The sequence below is a fragment of the Camelina sativa genome, chromosome 19 (assembly GCF_030686135.1).
Source record: "Camelina sativa cultivar CO46 ecotype springtype chromosome 19, ASM3068613v1".
NCBI classification, from domain to species: domain Eukaryota; kingdom Viridiplantae; phylum Streptophyta; class Magnoliopsida; order Brassicales; family Brassicaceae; genus Camelina; species Camelina sativa.
Window position 1 is genome coordinate 4,567,724 of NC_141898.1, and position 15,920 is coordinate 4,583,643.

General features: G+C 31.6%; 1 protein-coding gene and 2 pseudogenes across 4 annotated transcripts; 1 reads left to right on the top strand and 2 right to left on the bottom strand.

Annotated features, from left to right (window-relative positions):
• Nucleotides 1–4,489: 4,489 nt before the first annotated feature.
• On the top strand, nt 4,490–6,665 carry LOC104764810 (uncharacterized). Of its 2 annotated transcripts, XM_087502160.1 has the most exons (4): nt 4,490–4,638; nt 4,798–4,902; nt 4,982–5,874; nt 6,204–6,665. In XM_087502160.1, exons 2-3 carry the CDS (start codon nt 4,800–4,802, stop codon nt 5,839–5,841), a joined length of 963 nt encoding a protein of 320 aa, XP_087358286.1. In that variant the 5' UTR covers nt 4,490–4,638; nt 4,798–4,799; the 3' UTR covers nt 5,842–5,874; nt 6,204–6,665. The 2 variants fall into 2 exon arrangements, with proteins under 2 accessions (XP_087358286.1, XP_087358285.1); XM_087502159.1 differs by lacking the exon at nt 4,490–4,638 and having other exon boundaries at nt 4,668–4,902.
• Nucleotides 6,081–8,074, bottom strand: LOC104764811 (mannan endo-1,4-beta-mannosidase 3-like; annotated as a pseudogene). The gene is made up of 4 exons (XR_015591170.1): nt 7,689–8,074; nt 7,207–7,401; nt 6,762–7,095; nt 6,081–6,556 (listed from the first exon to the last, which is right to left on the bottom strand). The product of XR_015591170.1 is annotated as a mannan endo-1,4-beta-mannosidase 3-like (transcript).
• Nucleotides 8,075–11,272: 3,198 nt separating this feature from the next.
• LOC104767431 (putative mannan endo-1,4-beta-mannosidase 4) lies at nt 11,273–13,212 on the bottom strand (annotated as a pseudogene). The gene is made up of 4 exons (XR_015591558.1): nt 12,844–13,212; nt 12,569–12,763; nt 12,121–12,455; nt 11,273–11,733 (listed from the first exon to the last, which is right to left on the bottom strand). The product of XR_015591558.1 is annotated as a putative mannan endo-1,4-beta-mannosidase 4 (transcript).
• Nucleotides 13,213–15,920: the final 2,708 nt, after the last annotated feature.

Below are 15,920 nucleotides of genomic sequence, written 5' to 3' on the forward strand. Positions count from 1 at the left end.
TTTGTCCAAATTAATCCCAACAACCAATAAGTTCAAAATATTTTATTTAGGCTTCAATTGGTGACCACATTTTAGGAAGAGAACAAGAAGGAATGTGATATTTTTCTCTATTCCACAATTTTTTTACCATTTGATAGTAATAATTTTTCCTTTACATTCCTCTACATTCTAAAAAAAATAAGGAACAATAGAACAAAAGTGTTCCTCCCCAAAATTGATGAGGAACAAATAGAACATAAAAAAGAACAAATATTAAAATTCGTTTTTATATTTTAAAATAAATAAAAAATAAGTTTATTAATAATATTCAATTTTCTAATATAATAATTTTCATATTTTCATAATGTATTGACAGAAAAAATAATTTTGATATGAATTTCATGTTGAACTAATCTTAAGGCTATTTGAAAACCATATATGAATAATAAAATAAATTTAAAAGACTCATGTTTATATCGTAAATAAAAACTAAAAAATTTTAAATTACCTTTAAAATTGTATTGTAGGTTAATATTAAATATTAATATTTAATATGACATATCTAAAATTTAATTTACAATTTTAAAAAAAAAATGAAAAATTCATTGTATATACATTAGAAGTAGTATTAGTATTAATATTGAATTTGATTTATTTAATATTTACTATATTTAAAAATATATTTTTATTGTTTGGTTACTATTTACTATTTAGTTCATTCTCTGCTGATTTTTCTTTCATTCCTCAAAAACTGTTTATTCCATTCTGTATTGTTCTTTTTATTCCTTTTTTTTTTGTTCTTCTAATGGTTACCCTTAGTAAAAATACATACATAATAGGATAAATCAATCAAATAGTAATTTGTGATAAAGATATTCCAAAAAGAACCAATTTTTTTTTTTTGTAAAAGAATAAACTTTGTCACCATGTAATAGATATACATTAATTGGTTCTTCGTTGTACAATGCCATATTCTTTTTTTTTTTCATGTAAACATTTCCTTTTTGCAAATTCTCAATTTGATGCAACTCGTTAGTCGTGTGTTTTGATAAATTTAATCTTAAAATTAGGTGTATGTTACGAGAATTAGAAGGGAAAGAAATTTGAAGGGTCTTTTTAAGGGATATATACTAATATAGATATATCATTTTGGTTGTGGATACGACTTTTGTATATTGGTGGTCACTTGGGTCATTGCATATTATTATAGTTGGGGTAGTCAATGAGTAATAAGTGTGTTCTGACTATATTCTTATAATTGGTAGTACTATTTACGTTTTATCCGCACTGATTACATATCTATCGTCTTAAACAATTTATGACTAATGACATGCCATAAAAAAAATTATATTCGACGGTTACACGATTACCAGAAGGTACTGACTGATAAGGATAGAATGAATCTCAATCTCGACTAATAAAGAAAAACCATTTGATAGCTGGATTCTGTTTGATGTGATAAAGAAAATATATAGTCATCGTTATTGTAAAATGTTACATAGATTAAGGTATGTCACGTGTGTTATCAAGACCCGTGCTATGATTTTTGTTTTTTTATTTGATTAAAGTTATAGTTATACTAGTATATGTATATCCCATAGGTAAATTAATTATGTAGGGTACTAGCAATATTTTCCGGTCAGTTTTCTAACGCAAAAAGATAAATAATTCTCATTGACCAATTTAATGCTTGTAAGCTGTAACTCTAAGAAGAAGTAAAAGTTTTAAATTATTGACTCAGTTAGTTGGTCATATGCAATTTTCACGTTTATAATTTCATTTGAAAATATGCACGATGTTACATCTAATAGCCATCACATCGAGTACTAATTAAGTAATTTTATTAACCTCAAGTACGTATTTATGTTCTCTAGAGTTTTTTGTTCTTCTAATTTTTGTAAGAATTTGCTTTTTGAATTTCTTTTCTATAAACCTCTGCTAGCTCTTCGATTTTCTTTGTTTGATTTACTTTAGAATTTGAACGTGTATGTTCCTTTATTTTACAAAAAGAAAGAATGTAAATGCAAAGTTAAACAAGTAAGTAAATTACACGTTTTTGTGTAACTAAGAATCGGATCAGACAATCTTAATTGACTAAAGAAAAAGTATGTGTTGTTAAAGTTACGTAGAACCATTAAAATAGAAATGGAAAAGAGATGAGACTTTTGTGCAATTGTTTTTTTCTTCAGAGTGTGTATTTTGTTTAAAACCTATTAAGAATGATGAAAGAAACGAAACTATAGGTGCAAATAATGAAGCACTGATTGAAAAGGTTAAAAAAAAGAGGAGAAGTGTCACAACACAAACAAAGATGAAGATATTTCTATCTCGTCCTCCTTTTCAGTGGGTAACGAAAGCGTCTTTTACTATTTTTCTTTTTTCTCCCCATATCTCCCTATTTTTCGGTTTATTTTGTAACCTATATTGTAACTCAACTTTATCTTCAATTTTTCTTTGTCCATGCTAGACAAACGAACGTGTGAATGAAAATGACATATACAAGAATTTGGATTAACTCTAATTGTTATTTTCTACTATGCCAAATATTCCATATTTTGAGGGTCTTCTACATGCCTTTTTTTTATTATTTTCTTTCCCTCTAGCCATTATTGAAGTTCTAACGGAAAAACGTGTAGTCCTTAAAAACCAGAGAAACATCCAAAAGAAAAGAAAAAAAGACTAGCTGGAGACAATTCAAGAAAATAAAACTTGTGAATTTCTCAACATTCATCAACTGTTCACATTTTTGCAAAGTGAGTGTATGACCGCATACTATTTGTTAGACCGACCTATATATCTGCTATAACCATAGCTCCAAAAAAAAAAAAAAAAACAATCATTCAACAAAAGTTTAGCTTTTTCCTTTCTTATGAGAAAAGGAAAGGATGCAATAAGTGAGAGAGATGACATATGAAATGGTCAGACGAGAGACATGTGCCGAAAGGAAAGCCTTTTCGCCAATTGTCAGTGTCTTTGTGGACAAAGGGAATCAGATTCAATTTTTTCCTTATCTATTTTGTGTAACGTTTATATAATTTACTTTTTAGTTTTATAACCAAAACTGTGACTTATTTACGTACTAGTTCGTTTTGTTTAGAATATCATAAAATGTTTCACAAATTGTCTCATAGTTGGTAAGGTGTGTAGACCATAATACACCCCAAAGTACATGATACATATATGCAAAGGGGTTCATATTTTTTTAATCAAACGGGTCTAGTAAGATCAGTCGAAACCCATCATGAACTCTCGACCATGCAAAAATTAATGATCAAACTTTACTGAATCAAAAGTGATCAATCGAATTTTGAATACTCCAACTACATGTTGAATGAATCGATACTTTGCAAAAGCATGTGTGCGCTAGGCTAGATATATGCCATGCGTACTTGGTGATAGTAGTGGACGAAATCCCATTTCCCTTTGTCTGAAAAGGTTCTTTTTAAAAATAAATTAAAATACAATTTCTTTTTTATAAACTGTTCAATCATTGTGGATTCTCTAATTATCATTGAACAATTGTTTTATATTAATAAAAATTATAAATAATACTCATGAGATTCTACGTAAACTTTCTTAATTAGGGGTTATCGTCTAAATGGACCTTTATTCTTCTAAAACTTTGAAATTGGGTATTTTTTTCCATACTATCGGTTTTAAGCATTTTTAGATAAACCAAAAATATAGTTTTAGCCTTCTTCTTCCTCCCCTTTTGCTGATGAAAACCCACGCTTCTTCTCAATTGACAACCATGGCTTCAATGGATTCTGGTTTCAATGGATTCAATATATCTCTGTTTGGATGAAAGAATCTAAACCCTAAAGAGATAGTATCTTGTGAACCCAAGGGATTCAATCACAAATAATCATCAAATTAAAATTTCTAATATTCCTTTCTCCGACCAAAACGCAAAACTTCTCCTCCACCACCACCACGACCACCGGATCTCATCCTCGCCACCACCATCTCGTTCACCGGATCTCATCATCTTTACCAGCATCACTTTCACCGGATTTCATCATCACCACCATCATCTCCGTTCACCAAATCTCATCATCGTAACCACCACCTCCGTTACCGGCTTTCATCATCGCCACTACTCTCTACCAAATCTCATCATCATCACAATAACATCGTTCGCTAAATTGAGAAAAAAAATTAAAGATACAATTGTCTTTTTAGTATCAAAGTAAATGCCTAAATCTGTAATCATGGACAAAAAGTCCTAATTAAACAATACTCTTCAAAATAAATGCTTATCCCATAATTAACTCTTCTTAATTATTTATTTTGAACAAGTATAAAATAAAAGTAATTTTAAGAGACAATTAAGGTAAAAAAAGAAAATGATAAAATAAAAAAAATTAAATGATTTTGGGAAATGTGAGGCTGTGAAATCTTTTACAAGCTACTAAAATAAATAAATAAAAAATTGATAATAAATAAATACACGAACACCAAAGTGAAAGTGCACTATCTCCATTTCTTTTTTAAAGGTTTTTACAGTATTTCGAAAGTTTGAAACCAAAAGAACCGCCCTTTTACTCGTAGCCCTAATTTCAAAATTCTCTTCACTGTTACTATTCCCCTGTAAAGCTCTCTCTCTAATCGACAAAATCTGGGTTTCTCCTCTCTCTCTCAACAAAATCAAAGTTTCAGGTCAGTAAAATCTCTTCTCTCTATCTCTCTGGTAATTCGGGGTTGGGTGAGAGATCATTCGATTTGTCTCTGATTTAGGGTTTTGTAATTTTACTGTTCTGAGCTCTGCTTTTTGGTTTGCTTAGCTTCTTCTGAAATTTTCATCTATTCATATGTTAGATATGGATATTAGTTTTACCACAAAAGAAACAGAATCAGAGAAGAAGGTTGATTCATCCTTGTGGCCTCATCATTCTAAGTCATTAATAGCAGATATATTAACAGGTAAACAGATCTATTTATTCTGTTCATATATGATTTGGTTATTTTTTTGTTACATGTTAGTATTTGAATTCATCCACAGAGATTAATCACAATGTTCAAAGAATGCTAAGATTGATTGAACATGACGAAACCGAGTCAACAGAGAAGTTTCTTTGCTTATATCAGTCTCTTGGTGAGACTTACAACGATTTGAACCAAGAGCTCCTCAATGGCCTTCTCAAATTTGATTTTACCATGCCATGTTCAGACCAAAACAATAATGCCTCTTCCCTTGCACCAACTCCACTTAGCTCCTCTAAGCCAGGAGCCTCTCATAAGAACCAGCTGGTCTCACCAACGAGTAGCAGCGAGATGTTGCAGAGCTTGAAAGGAAACGGTGAGGTTGAGAAGAACTACTCTGCATATTTGCTTGCTGATATGTTTTGTGCTGAGCTTGAAACTGCAAGGAGAGAGTTAGAAGCGAGAAACATAGACATTGAAACTGAGAAAAGACATGTGATTGACTTAGAAAGTAAGCTATCAGAATCAAGTCAAAAGATTGAGAATTTAGAAAGCCAGCTCGACGTGGTTAAAGAGTGTTTAGGTGTATCAGAAGCCGAGGTTTCAAAGCTGTGGGAAATGCTGAATGAATGCAAGACCGAGAAAGCGAATCTGCAGAGTGGTAATGCTGCTGACTTGTTAGATAGCCTAAGAGCAGAGTTGAGATCAAGAGATATCCAGATTGAGCAAATGGAGGAGTATTTGAACCAGGTGTGTCTTAAAGGCACTGAATCAGGAGCCGACAAGAATGTTGTGGAAGAACTGAGGGGTAGAGTTGAAGTGCTGGAGAAACAAGTGGAGTTGCAGAGAAATGTGATAACAGAACGAGAGGAAGAGAAAAGAGAGGCTATAAGACAGCTCTGTTTCTCCCTTGATCATTACATGAGCAGAGATATTTAGAGCTTGTAAGATCACTTTCAGACAAGAACAAAGGTATGTCTTGTTAAATAAATTTGTAGAAAATCCAAAACTTGTAGAAGTGATCATGTGCTTTTTGGATGATGCAAACTAATATCTAACTTCATCTTGTAATCAAAACTAGTGCAGAGCTAAACACATGTTGCATCTCATCTTCTTCTTCATGTTTTTTCATGCATTGAAAGAGTTTTATAATGCTGAGACTGAACTTTGGGATATCATTTCAACGAATGTAGTATATCATTAATATTTTAATACCGTAATTGTCTCATCTTCAAATATTACAGAAAGAACCTATTTTAAACTTTAGTTTATGATTTTGCGACTTAACTTTCCTTTGCCAGAGATCATCAAACGCAACTTTCGTGACTCCTCACTTATAATATTAGCTGTCGACGAGTTGTCACTTAGTACAATGGCGAGCGAATCTTTGAAGTTGTCCATGCCGTCGCTAATAAGGTGCCAAAACCATGCTCCCGTGGCTGCACCGCCTTTTTGCGCAGACGCGTAGACAATGTCATACGTTGCCTTGAACACGGCGTCTCTCTGATCCTGTGTGTAGCCTGGTGTGGTCGTTAGTTTCCCGAATTCTCCTATGATTAGAGGTTTCTTAAGAATGTTCTGGGCATCTTCGATGTGTGCTTCGAGCCAATTTCTCAAGAAGTCCATTCGAGCTTTCTCATCCAAGTTTGGAAACCTGAATAATCAAAAGGTTTGGAATGGTAATGAACTTGTAAAACATAAAAAACAAAAAAAAAACAAAAAACGTCTTTCTTTTCATATAAAAGAATTTGATGTTAAAGAAATGGTTTTTAGCTAGATGTATGGTACTAAAAAGATGAATCATAACCCCTAAACACTAAATCTTGATTATATGGTAGTACAAGTAATTTTTAACTTACCATATGTCAGGGTAAGAGTGAATCGATGCAAAATCAATGGCATCGACATTGTGATTAGCGATGAAATCAGTTCCAAGAACGTTGGCTGCAACCGGATTCAGAGTTTTCTTTCTTTGAGGAGATGAGTCACCATAGAAACCTTCAAGACCAGTAGAGAGGAGATGATTTGAATCAACTGATTTCACATAAGGAGCCATTTCCTCAATCCAATCCATAAGGGTTTTCCCACTTGGATCTGCTCTGCATTGTGGCTCGTTCATAAGCTCCCAACCCATAATTTTTGGTTCATCTTTGTACGCAACTTTGGAAATGTATTCACTCTGTTAACCATAGTCTACAACGACAGAGAAAAAATCAAAGAGATCATAGGTTATATGATTCAGGGTCTAAAATATTCAGTAAGATTAAAGAAGTTATATAAAGTTGAGTTAAGAGTATTTTGCACCTTGACGTGGTTTTTGTAGTACTGTTTAACAAGAGGGTTTGTGTAGAAATCGTCATCTGAAGATACGTTTTGACCTTTACTCTTAGCCCAACCAACGTATTGTTTCCTCCCTCCGAAGTCAGAATAGTTATTGACAAAGGTGATTATCATTTGTATACCGAGTCTTTTTGCTTCGGCTATGACAAAATCCAAACCCTTTCCACCAGGAAAAAATTAACACAAATAATTATTTTTCTAAAACAGATATATATATTTTAGTTGAAAAGCATTGTAATAATTTCTACACTTTAAACAAGTAACAAAAGAAAACCGCATAACCAACATACAGTATTCATTTCAACAATGAAAATAATTTTGGTAAATTTATATTTCTTTGAATATCAAATCTTGATGTATCGATCTATAGTGGCTTGAGGTAATCAAGCTAATATGCAAATAACCTATTTTTGAGTTAATCTCTCTATATTAAGAGATCTACTTACCTGAAACGTCTTTTCATCGTAGGAACCAGGGGAAGTTTGGAGACCGCGGTATATGGCGCCATCGCGGAACCCCCAGGTGCGGGCTATGGTCAAACCGTGACTTGTCGCATTTTGAAACGCATAAGTGATCTTAAACCTTGTGGTCGGATCTGTAGCTTCGTACGCGAGCCAGTAGGCATTGAAACCATTGGCGTAAAATGGTTTCCCATTGAAAATAAACTGTACGCCTTTCCTACTCACGAACCCATTACTCAACGCAGCTTCGACTCCTCCTAGATCGCTATAGTTTTGTGCGATCACAATCGCTAAAAACACTACAAAACACAAATACTTCATATTCTTGATCTCTACTTTTTTTTTGTTTTTGTGCTCTATTGTTTTCAAATGTGTATAGAGTTATATATATATATAGAGGAACATATATAAGTGCTTTCATACAATTACGATGCATGAACATTCATTGATCTTGGATTTACTTATATACACGTGCCATCCATAATATAAAAGAAAGTGAACAATTATTATTACTATGTACACATAATATAGTTCCAACCAAAAAAAATGTATACATAATATAGTGATCAGTTATTTATTGAGAGAATATCACATTGGGATCAGTTATTTACTTATTAGAAAAATAAATTGATTTGTAATCTTTATTTCAAAACTGTTAATACTGACTAATTTCTATCGTGGTCAACGTGTTGATTATCTTCCTAATTAATCAATATTGAATACATGTTTATTCTCGTAAATCACCTTCTGTGATTCTTTAATTTTTCCCCATGCTTTAGCAAATTTTTTTGCTATTCTTTTTGTAAAAGTTGGATTTTCTTCTAAATTAAACAAAATAAATTATAATATATGATGACATTTGGGAAAAAAGTAGTAAAAAGCAAGAAATTTGGGAAAATATTCAAAAAATTGTTCAAAAGTATATAAGTTATCGTATTTTCGAGGTGCTAGTTATTACATGTATATTATAAGTTACTATCAAAGTTTTTTAAAAAGTAAACACGAACATTAACGCAAACACGAATGCTATTATATATAAACACAGAAACATAATTAAGTTTTTCGTTTATAATCTAAAGCAAGCATACATACTAATTGGGGGAATAATATTTATTTGTGAAGCCAACACAAAAATGACAGATAACAAGAAAATAAATAGGTACAAAGCTAAACGCCAATATTAAGAGGGAAAAAAAAAAAGAACAGTTGGTATCTTAAACGCAAACACATTCAAATGTATCTTAATTCTTAACGTTTAACTTTGATGCATACGCAAAAAAATAAATGCAAAACTACAACTTAATTAGATAATAGTGCAAAATGTAAAAGCTGAACGGATGATACTACTTATATATATGTACGACGCTGACTTACTAATAAACTGCTAAAGTCAAGGGAAAAAATGCCAAAAAAAACCCGATGTTATTTTTATTTGTACGTTTAATATCCAATGGTTTTCGGTTAGAATAAAAATATCTGACATATTAAATTAGTGCCAAATAAAATCTTGTCTTTTAAAGATTGGCTGAATCGAACTTACAACTTAACAGACGTTAATTTGGGTAACGGAATCGCTTAATCCGGTTAAGGTTCATTCAGACGTTTTTAAACACATATATTTAATATGTTCACATTACAAGATGTATGTGTCGAAGTAGCTCAATGGTTAAGGGTTTTGTATTATGATCAATCGGTTGTGGGTTCGAACCGTATCCCCAAAGCCTTTTTGATTTTTTTTTTTTTTGGAAACTCGAGATTTTTTTTTCTATGTCGGATGTCGGATCTGAAACGACGAGATTCACAGGTTAATACGGCAGCTGCCAAATCGATGGATCGAAAACATCCTTCTTAGATTGATGATAACGATGGATGATGCTACGGTCTGAAGCTTCATACAGAGGCTTTCCTGGCGAATTCAAATAATTCCACAGCAGATCTGGATAGGGATCGTTAATTGGTGGCTGCGACTTCGACGGAGCAGAAGACTCAGTAACCGTTGGTTGTGAATTCAACGGAGCAGCTGAGTTCTTCCTTGTTTCCGGCAGGTGAGGCGATGATACCAGCGTTGAGAAAAAAAAAAGTGTTGATGGTCGGGTTCGAAACCGGCACTCTAATGTTGTAAAATTTACCCAATACCATTAGACTACATGAACATATTGGCTTAGTTTTGTAAATATATAGTATATATCTGTTTACGAAATATGTGAGTAAAATTTAACCCGGTTAAGCGATTCCGTTACCCAAGTTAACGTCTGTTAAGTTGTAAGTTCGATTCAGCCAATCTTTAAAAGACAAGGTTTTATTTGGCACTAATTTAATATGTCAAGTATTTTTATTCCAACCAAAAACTATTGGATATTAAACGTCCAAATAAAAATAACATCAGGTTTTTTTTGACATTTTTCCCTAAAGTCAAGTGTTAAGACAACAGTAAACCATATTTCTAAAACTAGGCACAAACGATAAGTGCAAACGAAAACCTATATTTTATTATTATTTTCAATCAAAAATAAGAAAAGCAAAACGAAAAATACAAATACGCTCTATAAAGACAAGTTTGGAAGTGGTTAGAAGTTTAAGATTGTTTATACTTTTTAATCTTAATTTTCATGAACAGGATTGTTTTTTTTTATTTGTTAAAGAAACAGGATTGTTTATTTATATACGTCAACAATAACAAAAAATGAAAAATGAGTTTTCCGTTTATGAAAGTCAGGGCCGGACCGAATATATTTGCTGCCTAAAGCAAAATTGTCCATTAACAAACCGAAATAAAATTAAAATTGGCAATCAGTTTGTTTCAGGATTCAAACCCGACACCCACGCTGCCCTTAACAGAGACTTAGTCACTGTACTAAAGGAATTTTTTGTAAACTGATGCCCTTAATTTGTTCATATATTTGTGATGCCTATTGGTTTTAGTTCCGATACTTGCGTATCAAGTTTACAAATATTACGTGATATGATTGTGATATGATTGGGATTCTGCATTCATTGTAATTAGATATCATTCGATCTTCTTGTAGCCTATTAAAGCCTTGTAAAGCAATATGCAATACACACAAAGATTTTTCCCTCATTGTCTACGATTCTTTACCTAAAGCATCTGCTTGTTGGGCTTTAGCCCTGGACCGGCTCTGATGAAAATTATAAACGTGAAGCTATAACCTAACCTGCTCCACTACGAGAACGCTACTGCCAAGTGTCGTCGGATTGCAAGAAGTACTTTGTTAAGTAATATCTGACTTAATCTTATAATCAAAAACTATTGCAGAGCTGATTAAGCACTTATATATTGCACCATCTTCTTCTACGCATTATCTTATTGAAAGAGTTACAATAGATGCTTAGACAGAACCGTGCCAAGATATTTTGATGCCATAGAAAAGGTACAACAGAATTACAATACAACCTGTTTGCTGTGAGTAGGCAGTAGGCACGGCTCTAGCATAAACATTAAATATATCTTATATTATACTATTCGTTATATATTATAAATCATATTTTTCGCCTATGCTCTGCTTGAAGAAAAGTTAGATACAATCATATCGGTATATGTACCTGAACTTTTAATATTTAATCATTGTTGCGAATTTATAAATTCGATAAAGTATTACACAAATTGAAGACCCTGATTAAAATTTTAGCTTTAGATTTTGCGAGTTAACTTTATTTCCCACCAATCGAACCCAATCTTTTTGACGCCTTACTTATAATCTTAACCGTCGACGAATTGTCACGAAGTAAAATGGCTGACGGATCGTCAGAGTTGCTCATGCCGTCGCTAATAAGGTCCCAAAACAAAGCTCCCGCGCCCGAACCGCCTTTTCGCGCAGACAGGTAAAAGATGTTATACGTTGCGGTGAACACGGCGTCTCTATTAGCCAGAGTGTAGCGTGGTGTGTCCGTTCCTACCCCGAATTCTGCTAGAATTAAAGGTTTTTTAAGAATGTTCTGCGCATCGTCGATGTGGGCTTGGATCCATTTCCGTGAGAAAGCCAATCGAGACTTCTGATTCAACTTTTGAAACCTGCGCAAATCCAAAAAGCTTGAAATGGTACTCGATTTGTAAACCCTAATAATATTTTCATTCTTTTAAATAGCAAAATCAATGTTAGAAAAGAAGAATTTTTAGCTCTGACATACGCTTAGGATAGATGAATATATATAGTTTTACATACTGATATAGTGATATGGATATATTTTTAAAAAAAACTTTTAAATTGCAATTTTTCAAAAGAAAAACTGGAAAAATCCGAATTGTTGCATGAATGGATATAAATGCAAATTTGTTTTTCTCTAGGTTGATTTGTTAAACAAGAACAAAAAAAAAGAGCATGAATAATATAATTTCTGAAAAATTGTTTTGTCTAAATAAATGTACAGTATAAAACTTAGTATGGGCACTGTTGCGTACCATAAGTCAGCGGCACAGTGAGCCGATGCGAAATCAATGGCATCGATATTATGATTAGCTATGAAATCAGCTCCAACTATGTTGGCTGCAGGCGGATTTAGAGAAGTCTTTCTTTGAGGAGATGAGTCACCATAGAAACCTTCATGACCAGTGGAGAGGAGATGGTTTGGATCAAGTGATTTTACATAAGGAGCCATTTCATTAATCCAAGCCATAAGGGTTTTTCCACTTGGATCTGATTTGCATTGTGGCTCGTTCATAAGCTGCCAAGCCATAATGGCTGGTTCATCTTTGTATGCAACTTTAGTAAATGTATTCACTCTGTTCATCATAGTCTACACAAGAAGAGAGATAAAGATATCGTAGGTTATTATTATAAAATATGGTGTAAAAGATATTTTGTTACGCATCTGAAGAGATTAAAGTTTGGTTAATTTGTATTTTTTACCTTGACGTGGTTCATGTAGAACTGTTTAGTAAGTGAGTTTGTGTAGAAATCGTCATCTGAAGATACCTTCTCGCCTTTACTTTGAGCCCAAGCCACGTATTGTTTCCTCCCTCCGTAGTCACTCCAGTTATTGACAAGGGGGATTATCATTTTTATACCGAGTCTTTTTGCTTCGGCTATCACAAAATCCAAGCCCTTTCAACATTGAAAACAAAAACTAATTAATTAACAAAAGACTAACAAATATATTAAGGTTGAAAAGGCTTCACACTAACCTGAAACGTTTTTTCATCGTATATACCAGGGGAAGTTTGGAGAGCGCGGTATATGGCGCCATCGTGGAACCCCCAGGTGCGGCGATGGTCAAACCGTGACTAGTCGCGTCTTGAAACGCATTAGTGATCTTATATCTTGTGGTCAGATCGGTGGCTTCATACGTGAGCCAGTAGGCATTGAACCCATTGGCGTAAAATGGTTTCCCGTTAAGAATAAATTGGACGCCTTTCCTAGTAACGAACCCATTATTAGACCCAGCTTCCACTCCTAGACGATCATTATAGTTTTGTGCGATCACAATCGCTAAAAACACTATATAACACAAATACTTCATATTGTTTTTCTAGCTACTTTGTTTTTGTGCTCTATTGTCTTCATGACTAGTATACGTAGTTATATATAGAGAGTATATGACATATCTTAAATTTATTGTAGGTTAATATTAATTATTAATATTTAATATGACATATCTAAAATTTAATTTACAAATTTTATTTTAAAATCAAATGTAAATTCATTATATATACATTAAAAATTGTATTAATATTACCATTGAAATTTACTTTATTTAATATTTAATATATCTTAAAAGATAATTTACTTTATTTAATATTTAATATAATATAATTTACTTTATTTAATATTTAATATATCTTAAAAGATATATTGTTTTGGTTACCATTTACTATTTTATTTATTATCTGCAGATTTATTTTCATTCTTCAAAAACTGTTGATTCAGATCTGCATTATTCTTTTTTATTCTTTTTCTTTTTATTTTTCTAATGGTTACCAGTTTTTTCTTACAATTACAATGCATGAACATATTCACTAATTCGTGGATTACATAACAAAAATTATACACGTGGCAACTGTAATATATAAGAAATCTTCAATAAACAATAATTCTTACATATATTTATCAAAAATAGTAACAATAATTTTTTTTATTATGATTTCTTACCTTATCATTAATTTTAAAATAGTAAGTTATTTTGTATGTTGACTAACTTTCATTGTGATCAACATACTGATTGTGATTATCTTCCTAATCAGTACTGGCGTAACAATTGGGCCAACACTATTATTCTTATAATCACTTTGTTTGAACTTTTCTCCTTGATATCAGTCAGCAAAGTAGGTAAAAATCATGTTTTTTTTTTCATATATGACATGAGTTGAATTTTCAATTTTCAGTGTCAGTTCTTTCCAATTGTGCTCATTTTAATGATTCTTTTCTATAAACGAAAAGTAATCTTCGAGTTTTATTATATTTCAATTATATTAGGATTTTCTCGCATAGTTTAAATTTACATTTCCTATAATACATTATATAAAAATTATCAGAGGGACATCATACTACAACTAATATTTGGTTCGCATTCCAGAATTTACATAAAATTCTGAAATTTTAATCTTATAATCCTTTTGTAAAAGCAATTTCATCTGTCAAAATTTATCAGCTATTCATAAAACTTTGAATTTATTCTAAAAAACCTAAAATAATAAAATATTTCTAGCTATAATTAAATTTTGATATATATGGTTCACTACGAGAACTATTCCTGGGCGTTCGGGTATTTGCTTCGGTTCCGGATATATCTATTCGGTTCTGGGTATTTGGATATAGGATTTTATGATCCATTCGGTTAATTTACTATTTCGGTTCGTGTTTGGTTTGGTTTCGGTTATTTTCGGTTCGATTCCGGATATCTACAATAATATAATTTTTAAAAATATTATTAAATTTGAATAAAAATATGATAAAATTTTGACAATATTGAAAATATTTTAATATTTTGATCTAAATTTATATGATATCGGTTCAGTTCTGGTATCAGTTTTTTAATTTAAACGTTATCCCCTTATTAATCCGAAATGCACATACTTATTAAAATATCTTGCTAGTGTAGTGGTTGCATTCAGTTCTCTAAGGCCAAGAGATCTGTTGTTTGGAACCCCAGCAATAACAGTTTTAATATTAGTTTGGTTTGATTCGGATATGTTCGGGTAACCGAATAGATATCGGAACCGATATCTATGGATATCTGAAAAACTATCCATTCGGTTATTAGCCTCTAACCGAACCTAAACTAAAACCAAAATTTTAGTTCGGTTTCGGTTCGGTCTATTTGGTTCGGTTATTCTGCCCAGGACTAACGAGAACGTTACTTAATAAAATGCTGGGAGACCCAACAAGGCCCATATATATGGGTCACTAGGAGAACGTTACTTATTTCTAGCTATAATTAAATTTTGATATATAAGGCCCATATATTGCCACTGCCAAGTAGAGAGAGAGAATGAAGCAGTCCGTACTCCGTAGGGCGTTTGATTGGTTGTGGAAGTTCCCACTGACTGAATGCAAACACGAGAAGAGCCGTTAAATTAAACGTTCGCTCGTTCCCATTTATATTTCGAAATACTATTTTTAAAATAAAAAAAAATCACAATCAAAATCCTTCTTGTAATAAAACGAACATTGAACATTGTTTTGTAGACTATATAATTTGTATAAGTTAGTTACAAATAGATTATATATTAATAATAAATTAATTGGTTACAAATAGGTTATACCAAAAATCTTAAAGACAATATTCTAAAAAATCATATCATCTAACTTGCCATATTAATTTTTTTTATTAAATTATTCATCAAATGAAATCTTTTGATATCTAACTTAACATATTAATTTGTTAATTATCATTATACTCCATCTCTCATTCATTTATATATGAGTCTATTTTGTGAAACAAATAAATTATCATATTTATTTATTATAATTAAAAAATAGTTTTATTTTCGGATATACCATAAGTTGAATTTTTAAAAACAAATATAAATTGTTCAATCTATAAAATATTCAAACTTTAGTAATATTATTATTTAGAAATAATATCTATTTAATTAAAAATTTTATTGAGTAACGAGTCAAAATTTGAATATTTAAATTTAAATTTACAAAATTATGTCTTATAATGACATTTAAGTCATGATGTACAATATACATTGTAGAAATAACTTCACATATATAACCTACTACAACATATTAAAATTATATTTTAAAATATAAAATA